At 40.7% G+C, this 25,000-nt stretch overlaps 1 protein-coding gene across 2 annotated transcripts in view; it reads left to right on the top strand.

The window, feature by feature from the left end:
* LOC143276184 (EVI5-like protein) overlaps positions 1–8,933 on the top strand; it is a 91,500-nt gene extending 82,567 nt beyond the window's left edge. The window contains exons 19-22 of one of the 2 annotated variants that reach the window (XM_076580619.1): positions 788–883; positions 2,513–2,599; positions 3,583–4,294; positions 8,089–8,933. In XM_076580619.1, coding sequence (XP_076436734.1) covers positions 788–883; positions 2,513–2,599; positions 3,583–4,294; positions 8,089–8,096 — 903 coding nt within the window. In that variant the 3' untranslated portion in view covers positions 8,097–8,933. Of the gene's footprint in view, positions 1–787; positions 884–2,512; positions 2,600–3,582; positions 4,929–8,088 lie in introns of those variants that run through there. The other variant, XM_076580618.1, reaches the window with a different exon arrangement.
* Positions 8,934–25,000: the final 16,067 nt, after the last annotated feature.

Below are 25,000 nucleotides of genomic sequence, written 5' to 3'. Positions count from 1 at the left end.
CAGAGTGAGAGCTGTATGATCAATGGTTTCTCCATTGCAATGGGAAGTCATGTACAGCTTAGTCTATTTGATAAAGACTATGACTCTCAAACTAGGAGGCAAGATTGCACTGGCTCTTAGTGCTGCAGCCTTTGGGGGGGGGCTAGCTGGCCTTTGGGAACCACCCCAAAGAGGACCGTTCAAAAACCCTCTTGGCCGAGAGAGTGGGGATGTAACTTGGGCAAGACACTCTCCACTGTAATCAAGTTCAAGCCCAGATAGTCGGGACAGCAGTTGGCTCCTCTGCTGTTCTGATGGTCGTGTAAGTGGACAGACGTTAAACTGAAGACAACAACAACACACACACACACAGAGCCAGTTGCTGTCAGCTAGAAACAGTACCGTATTCTCCTGACAGAAGAAACAACTACTACTAAAGGGATTCATGCTTCTAGTATCATTGAAGAGTTCCTTCCCTTGGACCAGCCATCTGTCTCGTCTTTCTACAGGAGACACACCAAAAAAGCTGGCTGGAGACGGAACGCTAAACGACAGCGTACCTGGCGGGAAGAGCACAAAATGAGGTGCGCACATTTCTCAGCTGCTGGTAGCGACTGGCTGGGTTTAGTGTGAACATAGTCTGACTTGGGCAAGACACTCTCTTATTCAGTTCGAATTCTTGTTCAGATAGTGAGGACAGCAGTTGCCGTTGCTGCTCTGGTGGTCACAGTCCGACACGAATGACTGTTGTACGTATGTACAGACAGGCAGACAGACAGACAGACAGGTGTGTGCTATCTGATTGCAGCGCAAGGAGGAGGCGATGATGGGCAGAATCAAAGAGGCGGAGAGCGTGCAGGTGATCGCTGAACTGCGACATAGGATTGCTGAAATTGACATTCAGGTGAGAAAATGTGAAAAAATGTACATTGAATCGCTGAAATTGACATTCAGATGAGAAAATGTCCACAGAATGGCTGGAATTGACATTCAGGTTGGCTGAATTTGACATTCAGGTGAGAAAATGTCCACAGAATGGCTGAAATTGACATTCAGGTTGGCTGAATTTGACATTCAGGTGAGAAAATGTCCACAGAATGGCTGAAATTGACATTCAGGTTGGCTGAAATTGACATTCAGGTGAGAAAATGTCCACAGAATGGCTGAAATTGACATTCAGGTTGGCTGAAATTGACATTCAGGTGAGAAAATGTCCACAGAATGGCTGAAATTGACATTCAGGTTGGCTGAAATTGACATTCAGGTGAGAAAATGTCCACAGAATGGCTGAAATTGACATTCAGGTTGGCTGAAATTAACATTCAGGTGAGAAAATGTCCACAGAATGGCTGAAATTGACATTCAGGTTGGCTGAAATTAACACTCACGTGAGAAAATGTCCACAGAATGGCTGAAATTGACATTCAGGTTGGCTGAAATTGACATTCAGATGAGAAAATGCACACAGAACGGCTGAAATTGACATTCAGATAAGAAAATGCACACAGAATGGCTGAAATTGACATTCAGGTTGGCTGAAATTGACATTCAGGTGAGAAAATGTCCACAGAATTGCTGAAATTGACACTCAGGTAAGAAAATGCACATCGAATCACTGAAATTGACATTCAGATGAGAAAATGCACACAGAACGGCTGAAATTGACATTCAGATGAGAAAATGCACACAGAATGGCTGAAATTGACATTTGGTTGAGAAACTGCGCACTGAACTGCTGAAACTGGTATTCAGTTGAGAGAAAATACAGGTAGAATCACAGACACTGACATTCAGGTGAGAAAGTGCATTGTCTGTGGGAAGATCAGGAATGACAGCGTGGAGAAATAAAAGCAAAACAAAATGAAGTTGGGTTATAACTTACAGCAGACACTTTCTGCAAAAAGGAGGGGGTATATTAGTGGAGTGATGGCCTAGAGGTAATGCGTCCGCCTAGGAAGCGAGAGAGAATCTGAGCGTGCTGGTTCGAATCACGGCTCAGCCGCCGATATTTTCTCCCCCTCCACTAGACCTTGAGTGGTGGTCTGGATGCTAGTCATTCGGATGAGATGATAAACCAAGGTCCCGTGTGCAGCATGCACTTAGCGCACGTAAAAGAACCCACGGCAACAAAAGTGTTGTTCCTGGCAAAATTCTGAATCCACTTCGATAGGAAAAACAAATAAAACTGCACGCAGGAAAAAATACAAAAAAATTGGGTGGCGCTGTAGTGTAGCGACACGCTCTCCCTGGGGAGAGCAGCCCGAATTTCACACAGAGAAATATGCTGTGATAAAAAGAAATACAAATACAAATACAAATACAAAAAAAAAAGAAAGAAAAAAAGAAAAGATAAAAAGGACTGTATCGAGAAACTTACCATAAAATGTCCAAGAAAGAGGGTGTGTGTGTGTGTGAGAGAGAGAGAGAGAGAGAGAGAGAGAGAGAGAGAGTTAAATGAACCCGTTGCATTACAACAGCCAGTAATTGTGAAGTGGTATTGATATTAAGAATTATACCTGGGGGTGTATTTCAGAGGGAGGTGCTGTTGACGGCGGGTCAGCTGCAGGACAAGACGGACAAAGAGGACCTGGAGACACAGTTGTATGACCTGCAGGACGAGGTCAGTTCGTGCATTGTGTGTGGGTGGGTGGGTGGGTGTCAGGGGGAGGGGGGTGGGGGGGAGTGCAAGGGGGAGGGGAGGGGGGGGGTTATATTTAAATATATTTTTTAAACATACACTTTGCCATGTATGTATGGATTGTGTATTGTGTGTGCATAGGTACATTTTTGTTTGTGTTTGTGCAACGTTGATGTAGTGGGTTATGTATGATATTTTGTGTATTGTAAAGCACCTAGAGCAGTTTTCTGAACAGAGTGCTGTATAAGCATCCATTATTATTATTATTGTTGTTGTTGTTATTGCTATTATTATTGTTATTATCATCATATTGTGTTGTGTTTTGTTGTATTGTGTATTGTATTGTGTTGTATTGTAGAACTCTTTTGTCACAAAGATTTCTCTGTGTAGAATTTAGGCTGCTCTCCCCCCCAGGGAGGGAAGGCACAACAAGAACACACACACACACACACATGCATGCGCACGCATGCACGCACGTACGCATGCTCAAACACACATATGCACACACACACGCACGCACGCACTTATGCACACACACACACACATGCACGCACGCACACACGCACGCACACGCACGCACACACGCACACAACCATGTATACACTCACTCACTCACTCATAGATACACTTATACACACGCACACACTCATACACACTCACACATTCACACACACTCATAGATACACACACCCACACACACATTCTATGTGCACACACAACACAACACAGCACACTACTCACACACACACATACACACACACACACTCACTCACACTACACAGCACACACACACACACACACAGAACACAACTAACATTTATCACCCACCCTGTATTTATGTACACCTTACAGATAATATAATTCAAGACACAGACACACCCACACACACACACTTTAATCACACACCCTGTATTCCTTCATACCCCCCTAAATTTCCCCCACCCCATCCCACCCCGTTCACACAGATGATACAGCTGAAGATGTCCACACCCCGAGTGGCGGGGGCGGCCCCCCCGACCCCCCGCGACGTGATGACGGCCAGCTTCCTGACCACGCACGACTCGGACGAGGAGTGGGACGTGGAGGTTCGAGACTCGGAGAACCTGGACCGCACCCTGTCGGACATCATCGAGGGCAAGTCCCCCTACGGCACCCCCTCCAAGCCCCTCCCTGGCTGTCTGGACGGCGCCGGAGACGTCTCCACAGGGGAGGAGGGAGGGCTGGAGCAGGACTCATCCGGTTCTACGACCCTTCCGGCGGCTTCGTCCGCTGAAGACAGGTCTGTGGTGGGGGAGGAGGGCGTGGTGGACAGTCAGTCATTGCCATCGTCGTTGCTGTCGTCTGCTGCGAGGACGACACCGTCTGGAATGAAATCTAGTCAGGGTGAAGGCCACACAGGGTGTGCCGAAAGAGACCCCTCCTCCTCCTCCTCCTCCTCCGAAGAAGTAGGGAGGATAGTCAGGGGAGAGAACCAGGGTGTGGCCGCCTCCCCGATGGGTTCTCTACCCGCGTCTGCTTCTGTCTCGGCGGGTGGAACTGTTAGCAAAGACTGTGATGTCGGCTCCAACGAACAAACTGTCTCGGATTTGCGGTCGTCACCCGCAGCATCCAAACTGTCGTCATCGTCCAACGGGGATTGCCCGACGGGGGAGAGGGGTGAAGCGAAGGTACCTTCAGGTGAGTACGGCCAAGACATTGGTGACTCTGGTTGTAGTCATGAAAGCGATGTCACTTTTGAGGATATGGTTCTGAAGGAATCCACTGTGTAACTTTTGCTGGTGCTAGACTGAGAAGCAAGTGAATAACGATGTAAAGTTCTTTTGATGTAAAGAGTTGCTTCTTTTGTTGTGTTTTGTGTTTCTTGATTCCAGAATGGCGCAGTGTAAAAAAGTGAGGTGACTGCTGTTAGGGCAGATAATGTAGTGCAGTAATGGTATCAGATTATTTATTCTAAGGATTGAAATCAATGTGTTGGTCATATATGGATAACTTACTTTTTTTTTTTATACTTGCTGAATCCTGAATTCTTACCTTTAGGCAATGATCACTGTGCACATGCACAGATAACACACAAAACACTCGCACACACAACCACACACACAAAAAAAAAATCGCTCAAAAACATTCAAACTATGCTCAAACTCTAGCCAGTCAAGTTGCATGGAACTATAAGTCATGAGTTGCGTCCCTTACCTAACTTTGTGCATGCTGGGAAGGTGGAAAAACTGATTAATCAAGATTCCTGCTCGGGCGTATGTAGGAAGATAGGTACACTTTCACCGGTCGGGGGTTGGGTGGAAAGCATTGACACAATGTAAGAAACAGTATATATATCTTTTTCTACATACCTTTTCTTTCTTGTAGCCTGTCTTTCACAGTCAGAGTCACTGGCTTGCCTGACGTTGACCGGTCAGAATTGGGTGTTACTTTTCTTTTTCGGGGATCACCTATTTAATTGCACATACTTAACCGTTAGCTACATGTATACATCACACAATGTGTCTTTGGTGACCAGAAGAAAAAAACAACACAACTACTACAGCATTTCAGTGAAGATGACATCTCCATTGCTTGCACAGTCCATTATATTCATAAACTTGTAAATAGTTTGTTTAAGCCAAGAATGACTTTCCATAACGGTGGGCATAGTTACCAGAAATGTGCTCCGTCCAAGTCCTTTCAGATGTTTGTGGACAACATTGATCTTGTGGTTGTTTTGTGTACAAACGATGATGCTTAAACTTGAGTAAAAGTGACACGCTTAAAAGTACACACACACACAAACACACAGACACAGACACACAGACACACACACGCACACACACACACACAAACCAAAACAAGGTAAAACACAAAATGCCCATCGATTAGCAACAATATCTTAGTTCAGCAATAATTTCATTCTGCATCATAGAATCAGCCAGCTGAAGACAAAACTCTCCACCAGCTGCCATGCGCAAAAGTTCTGCAGGAAGTAGGACAAAGGCACAATAAAAGGACACACTGGTCAACAAGCTGTCAATGTCTGTATGTCTTGTTGTTGTTGCTGCTACTGTCATCATTGTTTGGATTACACATAGTATACCACAGCCTGCTGGTTCAGACACTGGCAGGGATGTGATTCCTGAACTGGGCAAAGTACTGCTCTACCCAGGGGGGGAGAAATTATAAATAGCTGCAGTTAGTGACCTCCCTTAGTGTGTTATTATTTTATACTTCTCTTGTGCATGCTCAGGCAGAACCAGTTACATTGTATTGTATTGTGTTGTGTTGTATTGTATTGTGTTGTATTGTGTTGTATTGTGTTGTATTGTATTGTGTTGTATTGTATTGTATTGTGTTGTGTTGTATTGTGTTGTGTTGTGTTGTGTTGTATTTGTATTACATTGTGTTGTGTTGCATTGCATTGTGTTGCATTGTGTTGTGTTGTGTTGTATTGCATTGCATGCATTGTGTTGCATTGTATTTGTGTTGTATTGTAATACTTTTTATCACAACACACTTCACTGTGTGAAATTTGGGGCTGCTCTCCCTAGAGAGAGCGAGTGGTGGCTACACTGAAAGTGCCAACCACATTTGATTTTTTTTCTTCTGCCTGCTAGTGTGTTTGTTTTCTTATCAAACTGGAATTTATCTACAGAGTTTTGACAGGAACAATCCTTTTTGGGACATGGGTTTTTTGGTGTTTTTTTTTTTCACAAAGTGCTTACTGCATGCTGCACACGAGACAACAGATAATCATCGCATTTGAATGGCTAGCATCCAGATCAGCAACACTCAATGTCTAGTGGAGGGGGAGAAATAATTGTGGTGCCAGAGTTACAGAACCAGGCACAAACCCAGAACCAGCTCTGCTGCAGAGTATGTGTGTGTGTGTGCGTGTGCGTGTGTGTGTATGCCAGGAAGGCAGAGATTTATTGAGGAGAGCAAAAACACCACCAACAACAAAAACTGGGACAAACTTAATCTGTGCTCAGCTGTAACGTTTGTACCGCAGAACCAACCAATAGTTGTTTTTGGGTGTTTTTTTGTTTTTGTTTTATTTTTTTATAATTGTAAACCCCAGTATTGTTTCAGTGAGTGAAGGGGAAGTTCCCTACCCAAGAATAGGCAGTTTTATTCAGTGAAAATTAATGTGTATTGTGTGTGCGTGTGCGTGTGCGTGTGTTTATGTAAGTTTGTGCCTGCCTATGTGTGCGTATGTGTTAGGATAGCTGTTAGATACACATGTATGTTAAAATGTATGTATGCAGCGTGTGTGTGTGTGTGTGTAGTCACATTTTGTGTGTGTGTGTGTGTGTGTGTGTGTGTGTGTGTGTGTGTAGTCACATTTTGGTGTGTGTATGTATTATGATGTATTATGTTAACAAAAGCGTTTTTGTAAAGCACCTAGAGCAGATTTCTGGATAGTGTGTTATATAAGTATCCATTATTATTATTATTATTATTAAAATTAATGAGCGTACAAATTTGTTCACTTCACATTCACTATCTGACATGGGTGGTGCTTTCACTATGCTAGTTACCCCACATGCCTGCAGTATTATTTATTTATTTATTCATCTATTTATTTATATATTTATTCATTTATATATTTATTTTTAAGTCTGCAGTTAAATGCTAGAATCGGTGGAACTGTTTATTAATTTCCCGTTGTCTTTTGTTTTATTTCCTTTGTTGAACTCTAGGGCTCTTAGAAATGGTGGAATGTCGAATATTTATTAATCATGTCCTGTAAGATTTTTTGTTTCATTCTGGATGATTTAGATATATATGTATCTATAAGCAGAGAGAAAAAGAATGTGTGTGTGTGTGTTGGGGGGTTTGGGGTGGGGGTGGGGGTGTGTGTGTGGGGGGTATGGGGTGGGAGGGGGGTATGTTTGTGTGTGTGTGTGCGTGTACGTTCGTGTGCGTGTGTGCATGCTTATATGTATATACATGCAACTGAGACATATGTAAACTTACATAAATTGGCAGAGTCTGGAAAAAATAGCTTCTGTTTTTTTCTCAAGCTTTTTGGATTATGGTCCTGATGACTTCTTGTGAATCTTCAGTGAAGAAAGTAAATTGCAAAAGCAAGAAAAACGTGAACCAAACAATTAGAAATGTGCATTTTGCATGTTGCCGCAACGGCACTCAATGCTAATAGTACATTATGCTTCAGTAAAGCGCATGACTTGGTAACATAGATGGTGATGATTTTGTGCATGTGTGTTTGATCGTCATCAGTGCTACAACATGCTTATTTAACGTAATTATATACATACTGTAGATCAGCGTCAGTGCTACAACATGCTTATTTAACGTAATTATATGCACATTTTAGATCAATGTCAATGCTACAACATGCTTACAGCATGTGTAATCATGTAGATAATATGATGCTGTTCAGATGTTCATGATTGCCTTTTCAGGAAAGTGCATGCGATCGACGCTCATGATGAAGGCGCTGTGTCTGTGTCTGATTTCAGAGAATTAAGCCGTGCATGCCTTACTGCATGGGTAGACAGACAGGCAGACAAACCACAGCCAGGGTATCGGACGCCTCCGCTCTCTCTCTCTTCTCTGTGTCTCCAGTGTATGCTGCGTTGTGCATGCATGCGGCATGCATGTCTGTGAAACCTGCGCTCGGCTGGGCATCGAGAGTATTCACGTCGTTTTGTCGTGGAATGAGATTGTTGTTGTCGGTTGGAATGTTTTATTTCGACAGACTTCCCGCTGAATGTGGGAGACTCCACGTCGGGCTTGATAATGTCTGTTGAGTTAGTGACTGGTATGTTCAAAATGCACCACACCTTTTACATGCACGGTTTGCTTTCCTGAGTGGTCACAAATTTTTCTGGTTGATTTTCCCATCTCTTGTCTTTTCTCCTCGTATCCAAAGCAATTGATTGTTTGAGCGTGTGAAATAGTTTGTGTGTGTGTGTGTTTTAAAAAAAAAAATCTTTGAGTGATTTTTTATGTTGGTGTGTTTTTTTTCACTGTTAAGGTGGTGAGTGAATTGAAAAAAAAACATTGTATGAAAACCTCTTTAAGGGGAGTGTTTGGAAACCAGCTGCCTTGACTGGAGTTTTTTTTTGGTTTGCTTGATCTCTCTTCTCTGTTGGGGAAGTCTATGGAGGATTTTTTAAAATTTATTTATTTATTTATTTTTTTTACTGTTCAAAATGAGTCAGTTGTTTAAGTGACAGAAGTTCAGTGTGAACCAGATCAGAAATGAAGAGAAGCAGTCATGGTGATGGATCTCCTGGATCTCCCCTACCCCGCCACACACAGGACACACACACACACACACACACACAGACACACACATGCATGCGCGCGCACGCACACACACACACACACACACACACACACACACACACACACACACACACACACACAGCAGACACACACACACACAGCAGACACACACACACACACAGCACACACACAGCACACACACAGCACACACACACACACACACAACAACACACACACACACACACACACACACACACACACACACACACACACACACACAGAGAACAACACACACACACACACACACACAGAACAACAGACACGCACACACACACACACACACACACAGAGAACAACACACACAGAACAACACACACACACACAACACAACACACACACACATACACACACACACAGAACAACACACACACACACACACACACACACAGCACACACACACACACACACACAGCACACACACACACACACACACACACACACACACACACACACACACACACACACACACACACACACACACACACACAAAACAACAACAACAACAACAACAACAACAAAACAATAAAGAATCCCAAGTGTTTCGATGGAAGAGCGATTCCCCAAACGGAGAGCTGCCCCAAAGCCAATAAACAGAACTTGAATACACATGCTTTGCCAGTTACCACCAGTACAAACTGTGGCAGGGGTCTGAGTCCTGTCCTGTGCAGATTACTCCTGTGCCAGAGTAGATCAAAGTGAAAGTAGCTACAGTCAGTGACCTCCCTTAGGTAGTTTACCTCCCATCTACAAGTGCATGAAGCACGAGCGAGCGACAAAAAGCCAAGAAGCACAACATTAAATCACTGGGAAGTAATCATCCTGACAGGAAATATATTCTGTATATATACGGGGAAAAACGTTAATCCCAACAGGAAATATCTGTATATATAGTGAAAAGTAGTAATCCGAACAGGGAATTTCTTCCAGATCTGTCAGTTGTGTATCTTCTTCTTCTTCTTCTTCGTTCGTGGGCTGCAACTCCCACGTTCATTCGTATGTGCACGAGTGGGTTTTTACGTGTAAGACCGTTTTTACCCCGCCATGTAGGCAGCCATACCTCGTTTTTTGGGTGTGTATATGCTGGATATGTTCCTGTTTCCATAACCCACCGAACGCGGACATGGATTACAGGATCTTTAATGTGCGTGTTTGATCTTCTGCTGGAGTATACACACGAAGGGGGTTCAGGCACTGGCAGGTCTGCACATATGTTGACCTGGGAGATCGGGAAATTCTCCACCCTTTACCCACCAGGCGCCGTTACCGAGTTTTGAACCCGGGACCCTCAGATTGAAAGTTCAATGCTTTAACCATTCAGCTATTGCGCCTGTGATGGTTGTGTATCAAAGTCCTGGTCTCTGCAAATTTTTTTTTTTTTTTTTTTTTTTTTTCCAGTCCATTCCACAGTGTTGTCAGTCCATCATTTTGCTGTTCGTTCGTGTGGTGTGTCTTGGGCAAGCCAAATCTGGTGGAGACCCCACCCCTTTCCAGACCCGGTTATATTATTGCTGGGTTTACTCCCCAGGTGTGGCAGGTAGTACTGGGTAACCTGTTGCAGAGGAGCACTTCTGACCTGGTATGATCAGCTTAAAAAGAACTGAACAACTTAAAGCAAATACTTTCTTTTTTTCATTTCTTTTTTTTTTTTTTTTATAGTATGAACAGATGTGTGCAAAATCCAATTACCAGATGTTTGAAATATTAATATGCAGTCTGTTTCGCTTGTGATTGTGATCTCAAGTTATTAAAATCTTATCAGCTTCTTTTATTTCTCCGATAAAAACAACTGTGTCAGCATTTGCAGTGTGAATGTGTACGTGTGTGTGTGAGTGTGTGTTTGTTCTTTAGTTTAGCGTCTTTTCACTATCAGTGATATCAGACGATTAAAAAAAAAAAAGAAAAGAGAAAAAAAGGGGGGGGGGGGAGGAAAGCAGAAAAGTAGAAAACTACCCCAAAAATGCATAACTAACATGCAATTACATTAAACAGTAATAATTCAATAATGATAACAATAATTAGAAACCATTAGCGCAATTCTGAAGTACATTAAAGGAATGTAGAAATAGGGCTATGAACTAATGCCTGTGAAAATTCGATCATGAGAACCTCATCAGAAATAACTTTCCAAAAATCATCTGCAGAATAGTTATTCTCTTTGAAATACTTGGGCAAGAAGGTACGTAACTGCTGAGTGTGTGTGTGTGTGTGTGTGTGTTGCATCAGCTTAGTATGTGAGGTGTTACTGACGCCACAAAATTGTCTTTTTCTCATGAAAGTATGTGTCTTTAACTGCGGTTATGCAGGGTAAGACTGTTGATTAGAGTTTACTATTGTTGATGAAAAGAAGTTTTTCAACAATCATTGTTTTGAATCATTTCCATAGTCAAGAAGCTATTGAGTGTGACCAGAAAATTCTGGAAAAAAGGAAAACTCAGAATAGATATCTGTCTTTATAAAGTGCTGGCAGACAGGTGTTTTTTTTTCCCTCAGGCTTGTCTGCCCTTTCATACCGTCCTGTATTTAATGACAATGTTTAACTCACAGGTTGTTTAAAAGAAACGTCCTTCCTTGCTGCTCATGGGCATTGTTGGGTGAGATAGCAGTGTTACATATCAGAAATGGTGGCTGTCCCAACTATGGGAAGCGTACGTCAGAGATTTCCTTGACCATTGGTTACAGGAACTGACCATTATTGGAAAGACTGTCCTGGGTCAAAAGAACTTATACTTTTTGCACAAAGCTTTTTTTGCACAAAAGGAATAGAAAGAATATAAAGGCTGTTGCAGCAAGAGAATAAAGGGACACAATTCTCCCTGCAAAGGTTCATGGTATGGCAATTCTTTGTCATTTCCTTCTTGATAATAATGTATTGCGAGGTCACATACATTGAATGAAAACGATAGGGAGATATGGAAAGAAAATAAGTTTAATCTAGAGAAATCTGATGACATTTAAGTTATAATACTCCGGAGAGCAAAGTTTCTTGCTGGGTCCTTCACAAGTGTAGTACACTGAATGAAAATGACAGGGTGATGCAAAAGGAAATAACTAATGTACAGGAAACTGAAATCCGATGACATTCAAATTATAACCCTCCAGAGACTGAGAGAACGAAGTTTCGTGCTGGGTCCTCTACAAGGGAGGTAAGCACACTCAGAGGGTAGTGAACCCAGTAAACCCCCCCCCCCCCCCCCCCCCCCCTGCCCCCTAACTTCAGGGTGAGAAGTGGGGGTGGGTGCTTAAAATGAGTTAATGGAAGTAGAACTACAGACACCAAAGAAAGTCATAACAGGTTTATATTGTTATCACTGTGAATAAGATGATGTGAAATTTAACCAAGGAGACAAAACAAGCCATGGACAAAAGTGAGCGAGAGAGAGCAAAGTGTCAATGTAAAAACCAAAGAAAAAAATAGTTTGTACTCGAAGTAAATTCACTTTCGTGTTGTCTTAGAAAGGGAGCAGTATTTCTTGTAGGGTTGATTCACGTTTTCAAGTGTTCCGAGCAATTCTGTGTCGTTTAGAGTTACGTTTTCCTAGAGCACTGCAGCCACTGTGTTGCAGACCAATATGCATAAAAAAAACCCATCCAACTTCGACTGGGAATTCTAGCCAATGTCATTCAAAAATGGCAGCCAGATTAGTCTAAAAATGTTCAGGTGTGGGAAAACGTGTAAAACATTGAATAAACTTTTGAAAACACTTTAAGTATGCTCTCTTTTTTTTCTTTTTTTTCACGACCAGTTTGTTTTCCATTGGTGCATTCATGCAGTATAAATGATAGCGATTAAGTGTAATAATGTAGGTGTACTGGTGATTTTGAGGCAAAGGGAAAGGGGGGTGGAAGGGTATGGGTGGTTTCGAATGCTTTTTTTAATATGATTTTTTTGTTTGTTTGTTTGTTTATATCGTCTTTTCCTGATGGCTTTGGCTTAAGCATGTATGTTTTTTTTCAAATAGGCTTGTAAGTTCTTGTCTGACACAATAATGACGTAAGCAGTCACACATGAACCTGTTTTATTCTCTTTTGCTCACTCCTGATATTGACAAAAACTTTAAAAAAAATATGTTTTTACTTCTTATACATGCTTAAGGTGACTTTCTAGATGTGTTTATCTTTTATTTGTTTTCTGTCTGTAAGCTTTGTTACAAATATATCAGTCCTTATGTTTGCGAATACACAAAACATATTTTCCTATTTTTTTCAACCACTTCTTCACCTCTTCTTGACATATTTTGATAAAGCATTTTTTGTTTTGTTTTGTTTTGTTTTTGGTCTTCTTCTTTTGCCACCCACAACTGTGTGGAGTCATTGGTGGGCTGCACTGAAGGACTATTCACCAGATTCCTCCAGCTGTGTTAGTTGAGTGTCTTCAGTTGGTTTCCCTGTCCATTGTGAAGGCCTTAAGTTTTGCCGAAAACGGGATAGGAATTTTTTATTTATTTATTTTTTAAACAGCCCCCCCCCCCTCACCCCTCCTCTGAGAAAAAAAAGTTGTTTTTTTTTATTAGTGTCACTGCTATTTCATTTCATTATTTGTCATTTTAATGGTATATATATATATATATTTTTTTTTTTACATTGCCTGTAGTTATGAATTTAGGACATGAATGGAAGTTGTCATCAGCGGCTCAGAGTTTTGGATTCCCCCAGTTCATTTTGAAAAGCCTCTCAGAACACACCTCTTCTTTCAATTCTGCCTCTCTTCGGTTGGAAATAATGTGCTTCTTGGTATGTGGTATGTCATACTTGAATGCATGGACATATTATGTTTATGTGAATTTTATAGTAGCAACCAACAGAGAGAGAGAGAGAGAGAGAGAAGACATGGTCAATAATCTCCCTTGATTGTAAAATAGCCTCCCATCTCTGTCCTTTATCTGTCTCATCATTTTTTTTTTCAGTTTGTCAGTATCAGATGACATGAAAATATTTTTCTGAATAAGTTTTTAAACAGATACATTATTGTATTTGAATGTTGTGTCTTTTTTTTTTTTTTTGCAGTGATTAAAAGATAAATTCAGTATGTGTTGTCATTAGTCTAATTTACATGATGACAACTTTTTTTGTTGTACATAATTACTTCTATCAAACTTAAGAAAAAAAGTATGGGTAAATGAATATAATAGTTAATGAATTGTAATATCTCATAATTTTCAGAATGACAATGATAATTATTCGAGTAACTAGGAAACTGTAAAAAGGGAAATTTATAAATAAAAGATTATCATAATCATATAAGTATAATTGTAATAGGATTTGTAATAATTTGATGTCAGTGTGATAGATTATTACAGATATTCATAATCATGAGGTTTTTTTGTCTAGTCAAACTGTGCAGGCCATACATATTCAGGCCTCAAACCACTGACCCCCACATCAGTATGTGAAGCGTACAACAGACTGTTCTTGGGTGTTACAGTGTCTTCTACCCCGTTCCAGGAAATGGCGATTCCCCACCTTCCACATGAAGTGTAATCAGCATGATAAATGATTTTCAAACGATGGGCAATGTTTTTTTTGTGTTTTTTTGGTGTGTGTGTGTGTTCCCGTGGACTGGATTTTCACTTGCAATATGAAGGTTGTCGGTGTGAGCCGGGCTGTGTCAGTATGCGGCCAAGGCGATCGTTTGTTCTGTGCGACTGTTGTCTTTCTTGAGGAGGAAAGTGGGTGGGGTGTTTGATACTCAGCAGATGTTTGTTTTGTTTTGTTATATCACATGTTGGTTGTATTATGCATGTGGTGTTCGGCGAAACCAGCTTTTGTTGTTGTTTTTTTTTTTTCTGTCTCTGTTGTGTATGTTTTCATGTATCTTATGTTTGCTTTGTGTGTGTGTGTGTGTTGTGTTGTGCCTGTACATGCATATATATATATGTGTGTGCGTGTTTATGCGTGTATGTGTATTGTGCCTTTGTGTGTGTGTGTGTGTGTGTGTGTGTGAGCTTAGCTGAACAATGTTTTATGTTAGTTTTTATTTATTTATTTATTTTTTTAATGTTTATATTAAACTCAAAGCCAGATTATAAAAAGAAAATGTACCATCAAGTAGCAAAGATGCTTATCCTTTATTTATGATTATTATTATTGTTATTATTATTATTAATATATTATTATTATTATTATTATTATTATAGGTATACTGGAGCAGAAAGTGAAGCAATCGGCAAACATTGTGTAAAAAATTAAACAGAGCCGAATCGAGGAGATCAGGTGACAGTGTTTGATATTCTGATTTAAAAAAAAATTATCTTATTTTATTATTTTAGTCTCTCCAAACTTGTTAGATTGCCTTTAGGTTGAGGACAGAGAAAACTTTGAAATTAATTGTGAAATAGATTAAGAGATTCAGTTTTATGATTTTTTTTTTTTTTTTTTTAAATTTTGAAAAATGTTAACGCATTCTGTTAGAAACTCATTTGAAATCGATTAAAAGAAATCTATTGTGAAACAAGTTAACTGTGAGGAGTATTTTGTTTCCAAGATGGTGTGTCTGTGTATGTGTCTGTGTTTCTGTCTGCCTGTGTCTGTATATATGTATGCATGCGAGCATGCCTGGGGGAATTTATTCTTCTAAACTAGGTGAATATGAACGTTATTTTGGGGAGTCAAATGAGGTTGAGTGGTTTTTTTAATCTCTGCTGTAATTGTTTATTGATGTTGTGTGTTGTGATTTCTAATTCACACGCTGCTCCTTTTTGAAGAAGACTTTATAAGATAAATTTAAAGAAAAAAAAAAAAGAGATGCTTTTGGAAGTTACTACTGATTGTCTGGTGCTGACGCATGTGCGAGTGCATGCTTGGTTTATGTGCTGTCCTGTTTGATATCAAGTCTTGCCGTTTTTGTGTGTGTTTTTTTTTCTTCTTTTTTTTTTTTTAAATATTGTTCATGCTGCTTTCCTTTGGTAACTTGTGTGCATCTCAGTATGTCTTCATTCTTCTTCAGGTTGGAAGGTCAGCTGTCATGACTGACTATTAATGACCTGTGTGCGCAGAGGCGTCAAAACAACAACAACAAAAAACAAAAACAAACAAAAAAAACCCCTATTATTTTGGTGTCATATACTGTACCATGTCAAACTGATGCAAACTAGGCCTATCGGTTTGCTCTGCTTGGCCAAATTTCGCGCGGCTAACAGTGAAAAGACGCCCCTCTTTGCCCGGTCTGCTCTTAGCCAATCAAACGCCTCTAAAACTATTATATAAACCTAATCAGAACCTAAGTAGACCTATCTTCCTACCAGAGGGGGTGACAATGAGAAAGAACATGTATACATATTCCCTCCCACCGTCACTCGCAGCCTCCCTCTGGAGGATCCTAAAAAAAAAAAGAAAAAAAAAGGGGGACTAAACTGTGATCTTGTTCAGCTCCCTCTTGAAAGCTGCCCGAAGGAGGGAGCCTCTGCTGCTGTTGCAGGTAGGGAGTTCCAGTTCTTGTTCAGCTTCAACTAGTCGCAGTGTTCTTTCTTTGTTTTTTTTTTTTTTTCCATGGGACTGGGGGCTACCTAAGTTTCAAAGTTGGAATACATTTTGTTTTTTGTTTGGGGGATTTGTAGTCACAGATATGCTGTGTTCATGTTTTCTGCTTCAGATTTTTGCCATCTGCTTTCTGTCTATCCAAAACAGCGCTATGAAAAGAGCAGGGGTTCTTGAATATGAAAGTGAATGGAAAATAAAGAAAAGAAAGAAAGAATTAAGGAAGATATACTTGTATCAGTGTCAGTAACATCAACAGACGGGCGCAATAGCCGAGTGGTTAAAGCGTTGGACTGTCAATCTGAGGGTCCCGGGTTCGAATCACGGTGACGGCGCCTGGTGGGTAAAGGGTGGAGATTTTTACGATCTCCCAGGTCAACATATGTGCAGACCTGCTAGTGCCTGAACCCCCTTCGTGTGTATACTCCAGCAGAAGATCAAATACGCATGTTAAAGATTCTGTAATCCATGTCAGCGTTCGGTGGGTTATGGAAACAAGAACATACCCAGCATGGACACCCCCGAAAACGGAGTATGGCTGCCTACATGACGGGGTTAAAAAAAAAAGGTCATACACGTAAAAGCCCACTCGTGTGCATAGGAGTGAACGCAGAAGAAGAAGAAGAAGTAACATCAACAACAAGAGAAATGACGTCAATGCTACTGTTACTGTCGCCACTGTAACTAACAGCTTTGTTGCGAACTCTCTCCATACGAACGACGAAAGAGACGACGTTATCAGCGTTTCACCCCAATTACCACCATCAAAATATTACAAGCGGAAGGCTCTTACACTGAAGAGGTGAATGTTGACAAAGATACCACAATTCTGACGACAGAAGCTAAAGGTTGGGTCATTCAGACACCCACTTGACATCCAGGTGTCTGTGTAGAGGAGAAGAGAGGACTGGCCGTATTGAGTGAGTTAACTCATCTGCATGAGTGAAGTAACCAGCCAAAGGGATTTATATGCAATGGCTTAAACAGCATTGTACTCAGATTGCGGATTGTGTGTCACAAAATAGTTTTAGTTTCACCTCTCTTGCCTTCACTGTGCTGTAGAATTGCCTCCAGCAAATGTGTGATGAGTTGGTTTAAAAAAAAAAAAAAATTTTTTTTTTGAATTCCATGCACAAATAGTTTGTCGGCATTGATGTCACTTAATGTATTGTTTATTCCCCAAAAAAGAAAAGAAAATAAAAACAAAAAAAGAACAGAAAAAAGAATCAAGCCACCTGTGATTTTTTATTCGATGTTTGCCGGGTCTGCTGCATCGCTTGTTTAAATTGGGACTGCAGTATTGGTCGTCTCCCCTGATCTTTTGTCTACCTCCCTTTATTACCTCCCACCCCCCTTCCGTCCCCCCATCACTGTGTACCTCCCCCTCCTCACCACCCCTGACCTGTTACATCACGCCCACCTATATATATATATGATAGTCAGTCGTGTCCGATTATGACCACCAGAACAGCAGAGGAGGCAACTGCTGTTACTATTTGGGCTAGAATTTGATTATAGTGGAGAGTGTCTTGCCCAAGTTACATCCCCACTCTCTCGGCCATGAGGGTTTTAGGACAGTCGGCGTTGGGATGGTTCCCAAAGACCAACCAGCCCACAAGGCTGCAGCACTAAGAGCCAGTCCAACTTTGCCTCCTAGTTTGAGATTCATAGTCCTTCACAAAAAGACTAGGCTGTAAATGGTTTCCCATTGACTGGAGAAACCATTGATAATACAGCTCTCACTTTGCTGTTGGCCCAAATGTAAACTTATGTCAATATGTGATATAAGCCAAGTGTTGGAATGTACGGAGTGAAAAACATTTTTGCTTTTTTTTTTTTTTTTTAAATTTTCCCTGACACTTTTCTTTCCCCTGGTACATCACTCGCTTTTTTTTTTGCTTTTTTTTTTTTGTTGTTGTCCATTTGAATTTACTCTTTCATGTGGTTTTATGATGTGTGTGTGTGTGTGTGTGTGTGTGTGTGTGTGTGTGTGTGTGTGATATGATTGCAGTTTTGATACAAATGTTGTTTTTTTTCCCCTCAGTGTAACAATGATACAAAATTCTTCATTATTTCCAGTAAAGAGACATCAGTGATGATGATGGTGATGTTTTTATTATATGATTGGTAGTTTAAAGGATATTTGCGCAGCTTTCATACTCATTGATTAAAAAAAAAAAAGGCAAGAAAAAAAGCAGTATATATATATATATCATATGGATATAGTCAGATTATACTTCAATGATGACAGCACTGTTGCTGATGCAGTAATGGTGGTGATGATGTTGGTTTTATTTTTTTTACCTCTTTTGTGTGTGTGTGTGTGTGTGTGTGTGTGTTGTTCCCCCCCCCTTTTTTTTCTTTTCTTTTGGAGTGGTAATGGGCAAATAAATGAAATGAATTAAGAAGGGTGCAAGTCTTTTATTTAATTTTAGTGTTAACAGAGGCAAAAAAAAAAAAAAAAAAAAAAAAAAAAAAACAAGAAACGAATGTGTGAGTGAGGTGTGTCACTGCAGTGAAAACACAAGAGGCAAACAGATAAAATGAACGAATAAATTTGTTTCTCTGCAGTAACAAGAACGAAGTAAATAGACCAAGTGAAGGAAGGAAGGAATTTTTGTTTAATGTCCCGTCACACATATCGGTGATTGAAGACATTTTGTAAAAGTATTTATGAATACATCTGAGTATTATCGGTTAGAAGGGGTGGGAGATGTGGATGAATGGAGGGTTTGGGGAAACTGGGCAAATGAGGGTAAAAATGTGGGTGAAATTTGAAAGAAAAACAAAACAAACAAACAAACAAACAAACAAAAAAAAAAACCCCTCTAAATACAGTTACAGGAAATTACTTAAAGGACTTCGTAAAAGAGAAGTCGTTAAACTGACAAGCGAAACAACTGATAATGAATGCAAAAAGTCAAAAACATCAACGTTCTCAGTCACTTGTGAAGACACACTTTCGTGTACAAAAGGCTTCATCAAGCTACAGTGAAAAATTATATGCTCAATTGTCAGGTTATTAAAGCATATACACTTGACATTAGAACAATACCAAGTGAATGAATAAATATGTAATCTACTTTGTATAGCGATGTCTGGCAGCTCCAACACAACCTCTCCATTGTGTGGGCTTTGAACAAGGAAGAATTTCACGTGTTCTTGGCATTATCATTATTCAAGCTTATGCCATCATATACCTTGTCAAATCAAATCAGATCAAATGGAAATTACTCTCATTAATCGATAAAGGAAAATTCAGACGTATAACCTGACCAGACACACCACTCAAAAAGAGAATACAACTAGTCAAATAAAATTTCACAAGAACTGAAAAAAATAGACTACAGCGAACTTCGCGTGCATACGCGCCCACCCACCCCACCCATCCAGTGACCCCCCCCCCCCACACTCCCAGCCCCTCCCCCCCCCCCCACACACATGCATGCACGCACGCAAAAGACAGCTCGCACCAATGAATTAAGTATTAGAATCAATGTAATCCATGAAAAAAAACACACAAAAAAACAAAAACGAAATTGATAAATGAATAGATAAACACGCAATCCCCCCCCCCCCCCCCCCCCCCACTCCCCTACACACACACACACGCCCCACCCGGAATGAAAGCCGCTTGTCATGTATGATGCATGGTGTGGAGAAATGTATTGTGAGCCTTTCATTGCACTGTGTTGGGTTACATCGTTCTTTGGAGGCTGTTTGGCTGCATGTAGTGTTGTATCCACCAAAGGCAGTATGGCTGTAATTCATTATTTACCAGCACTCCTCCATGCCAGATTCATTGGTTCAAATTATTCTGGATTTTCCCCCCGCTAAAATTTCCATTGACGTAGTTTGTTTTTATGAGTGTTTTTGTGTGTGTGTGTTTTTTTTTTTTTTCTCCTGGTATCAATTCTGACTGGGTCAAATATAGTATATTGCTTACATTCTCAGTAGATGGTTAGTTTGAATTATTTGCCATTCAGTGGATCGCTGTGAGAATGTCGATTTTAGATGGTTAGTTTGAATCATTTGCCATTCAGTGGATCGCTGTGAGAGTGTCGGCAGGTTTTGGAAGAATGGTGATGATTGTTTCTGTTCAGATTTGGAGGAGGGCTATCTTACACAATTGATGTAGTCTCCGCTTTGTTTATTTCTCTCTTCATTCGTTCTTCCACTTCCTATTAGGTGGAGTGATGGCCTAGAGGTAACGTGTCCGCCTAGGAAGCGAGAGAATCTGAGCGCGCTGGTTCGAATCACGGCTCAGCCGCTGATATTTTCTCCCCCTCCACTAGACCTTGAGTGGTGGTCTGGACGCTAGTCATTCGGATGAGACGAAAAACCGAGGTCCCGTGTGCTAGCATGCACTTAGCGCACGTAAAAGAACCCACGGCAACAAAAGGATTGTTCCTGGCAAAATTCCGTAGAAAAATCCACTTCAATAGGAAAAACAAATAAAACTGCACGCAGGAAAAAATACAAAAAAATGGGTGGCGCTGTAGTGTAGCGACGCGCTCTCCCTGGGGAGAGCAGCCAGAATTTCACACAGAGAAATCTGTTGCGATAAAAAGAAATACAAATACAAATACAAATATTTTCTGCCCCACAACCCCATTCTTTTGTCATTCTTTTCCACTGTTATGAGGATTTTTCTGAAAAAATATATTTTTTTTTTCACATCATTCAATCCTATGGGCATTGTGTTTTTGGTTATGTACTGTTCACAGTACTCAACAAGTCATAGAGAAATGGGTTTGGATCATTCTCACCGTACCGTTCATGTTATTGTTGTCACCAGACACTGTTGTGTTTGGTGCAGTTTGTGTTCTCCTGTATAATTATTCCTTTCTCCAAGTCATGTGGGTAAATGTGTGGCGTGATGTTTGTATTATTATTATTATTATTATTAGTCTTATTGTTGTTGTTGTTTTTCTCATTATGATTATTATTATTATTATGATTATGACGATGATGATGATGATGATTATGTCTTAATACTCATTGTTGTTTTTGTCATTATTATTATTATTATTATTTGTTGTTGTTGTTGTTGTTATTCTAATTGTTGTAGTTGTTTTTGTCATTATTATTATTATTATTATTATTACTGTTTTGTCATTATTATTATTATTATTGTTATTGTTATTATTATTAATTTCCCACCTTTGCACAAACTTAACCATATCCGGTAGTGCCTGAATCTATTGTTGTCAGGACTCACTATGAATGAAGACATTTGTGTGTGTGTGTGTGTGTGTGTGTGTGTGTGTGTGTGTGTGTGTGACACGGACAAGGGTATCGTTTTTTTTTTTTTATATAGTTTTTTGTTTTTTTGTACCTTGCTGATGTTGAAAGTGCTTCAGGATTTTGAGTGGGGGAGGAGGGGAAGTGAGGAGGGGGGAGGGGGGGGGGGGGTTCTAAGAACATTGTCAAAAACATGTTCCAAAATATCCCTATGATAACATCGAAACGAGAAATATCCGCTACAAAAAAAACAAAACAAGTGTCTGTGATGTAAAAAAAAAAAAAAGGTGGACAAATAACACAGGCTGGCCACCGATGACGTTGACTAGCAGTGTTCTTGTCCAGAGCCATCTCTCACCACACACAGACAGTGCAGTTGGTGACACGGGAAAAACGCGATTGTGTGAGGAAAAGAAGAAAAAAAAATGTACATATGCATTAGTTTTGGTTACGTTGCAGAAGAAGAAAGAGGAACAGTTATAAGGAAATTGGATTTATGCGAGGAAAAGAAAGAAAGAAAAAAAAGTGTGTATGCACTAGTGTTGGCTACTGTTCAGAAGACAGAGGAACAGTTAAAAGGAAATTGGATTATGCGAGGAAAAGAGAGAGAAAAAAGTGTGTATGCATTAGTGTTGGCTACTGTTCAGAAGAAAGAGGAAGTTATAAGGAAATTGGATTATGCGAAGAAAAGAGAGAGAAAAAAAGTGTGTATGCACTAGTGTTGGCTACTGTTCAGAAGAAAGAGGAACAGTTATAGACTTTGTTTACTGTGATAATGACGATGATTCTAGGTTTTGTTTATTGTGATAACGTTGGTAGTGATGATGACAATGAGAACGTGTCGCAGACACGGACTCACGAATTGTTCAGTTACATGCAAATATTACAAAGTGCGAGCATGGAAAGGCTTCGAACTAACAGGCTTTGTTTTTCTCGTTGTAACAGTTTGAAAGAGATATAGACTGGCGCCATAGCCGAATGGTTAAAGCGTTGGACTTTCGATCTGAGGGTCCCGGGTTCGAATCACGGTGACGGCGCCTGGTGGGTAAAGGGTGGAGATTTTTACGATCTCCCAGGTCAACATATGTGGAGACCTGCCAGTGCCTGAACCCCCTTCGTGTGTATACGCAAGCATAAGATCAGATACGCACGTTAAAGATCCTGTAATCCATGTCCGCGTTCGGTGGGTTATGGAAACAAGAACATACCCAGCATGCACACCCCCGAAAGCGGAGTATGGCTGCCTACATGGTGGGGTAAAAACGGTCATACACGTAAAAAGCCCACTCGCGTATATACGAGTGAACGTGGGAGTTGAAGCCCACGAACGCAGAAGAAGAAGAAGAAGAAAGAGAGATACTTCTGAGTTATAAAAAATAAAATCAGACCATACTGCTTACAGCACAGCTGGTCTCTAAGGCCAGGTCAGTTCCTGTGTCATCAAATAAAAAGAAAGAAAAAGAAAGAAATGGAAAGTAAGAGAGAGAGAGAGAGGGAGGGGCTGGGTGGAAGTCATACTAGCGAAGGATGTTCTTGAATGCCTTTAATGCAGGAGACTTGCAACGATGAACATGTGAAGGACTTCTCTATCTGTATATTTGTACTGAGAGAATATTTGAATTTGCATGTACAAAATTTGATTCGGAAGGTGTATGGCTCTCGTTTTTTTTTTTTTTTTTTTTTTTTCATCCATCCCTGAATGATTATTATTTTGATTCTGTGTTTTCCAGTCAGTTGGTTTGTTCGCTAAATGATTAAGGAAGTAAAGGATGATACGATATTTCGTTGTTTTTAAGGATTAAAGAAAAAAAAGAAAGAAAATAATTCTTAACGTATTCAAGGGGAAAATATTCTCCCATTTTCTGCATCATAAAAGGACAAATTTTGTTTCACTAATTTTGCCCTATTTGTTGTCAAGGGGGGGTGGGGGGGGGGGGGGGGGGGGGGGGGGGGAGTTGACAAAGGTGATTTATTTATTGCTTCAGACAGATTAGTAACTTCATTAACGAATGTTAACTAACGATTATCCACCCATATGCGCTTGAGTGAAAAGAAAGAAAACGAGGAAAAAGGAAGGAAGAGGAAAGACTTAAATCACTTGGTTTTCAGAATCATCACCCAGAGAGAGATTCATCCTCACAAAGACGGCATCCTGACTGAATGCAGGAAAGCTGTTCTCTGGCCGTGGTATGTTACTGAGACAGACGTGGACTGATGGCCTAGAGGTAACGCGTCCGCCTAGGAAGCGAGAGAATCTGAGCGCGCTGGTTCGAATCACGGCTCAGCCGCAGATATTTTCTCCCCCTCCCACTAGACCTTGAGTGGTGGTCTGGACGCTAGTCATTCCGATGAGACGATAAACCGAGGTCCCGTCTGCAGCATGCACCTAGCGGACGTAAAAGAACCCACAGCAACAAAAGGGTTGTTCCTGGCAAAATTCTGTAGAAAAGTCCACTTCGATAGGAAAAACAAATAAAACTGCAGGCAGGAAAAAAAAGTTAAAAAAAAAAAAGGAAAAAAAAAAAAGGGTGGCGCTGTAGTGTAGCGACGCACTCTCCCTGAGGAGAGCAGCCCGAATTTCACACAGAGAAATCTGTTGTGATAAAAAGAAATACAAATACAAATAGATTGTGTGGGGAGGGGGGGATGGGATTTGGTGGGTTGATGGGGGATGGGGTGGTGGGTGTACATGCCGTGTGAGCATCTCTAGGCGTTCCTCCCACAACCACACTGCTTGATGATGATGTCTTTGTTCATCTGTTGTTGGTTTTTGTTGTGCTTGCACACTCATGTGTTGCCATTGTCCTTGTGCTTTTTGAAATTTATTTTTTGATTTACGCGTGTGAAGCTGAAGAGAATAAATTATTTCTGTGCCATTGAAGCTCTTGTGTGTGTGTGTGTGTGTGTGTCTGTGTGTCTGTGTCTGTGTGTGTGCGTGCGTGTAAGCGTGCACATGCATTCTAAGTTCGCTAGAGGACGCTAGAGAATCTTAAGGTACGGGATCGAATTACACATTCACCAGAAATTTTCTCTAAGCGCTTTACAAACACGGGGTCATTTGCACAATAGTCTGCCTGCCTGGGTTGAGCCGACTGACGGCTGCCACTGGGCGCTCATAATTCATTTCCTGTGTCATTCAATTAGATTTCAGGTACGCACACGTACACACTCAAGACAGACATGTAATATTTTATATTTATGACCGTTTTGTTTGCTCACCCCGCCATGTAGGCAGCCATACTCCGTTTTCAGGGGTGTGCATGCTGAGTATGTTCATGTTTCTATATCCCACCGAACGCTGACATGGATTACAGGATCTTTAACGTGCGTATTTGATCTTCTGCATGCATATACACACGAAGG

This window comes from Babylonia areolata, chromosome 31 (genome assembly GCF_041734735.1).
Source record: "Babylonia areolata isolate BAREFJ2019XMU chromosome 31, ASM4173473v1, whole genome shotgun sequence".
NCBI classification, from domain to species: domain Eukaryota; kingdom Metazoa; phylum Mollusca; class Gastropoda; order Neogastropoda; family Buccinidae; genus Babylonia; species Babylonia areolata.
Note: the sequence above shows the minus strand (reverse complement) of the source record. Positions and strands in the feature narration are given on the sequence as shown.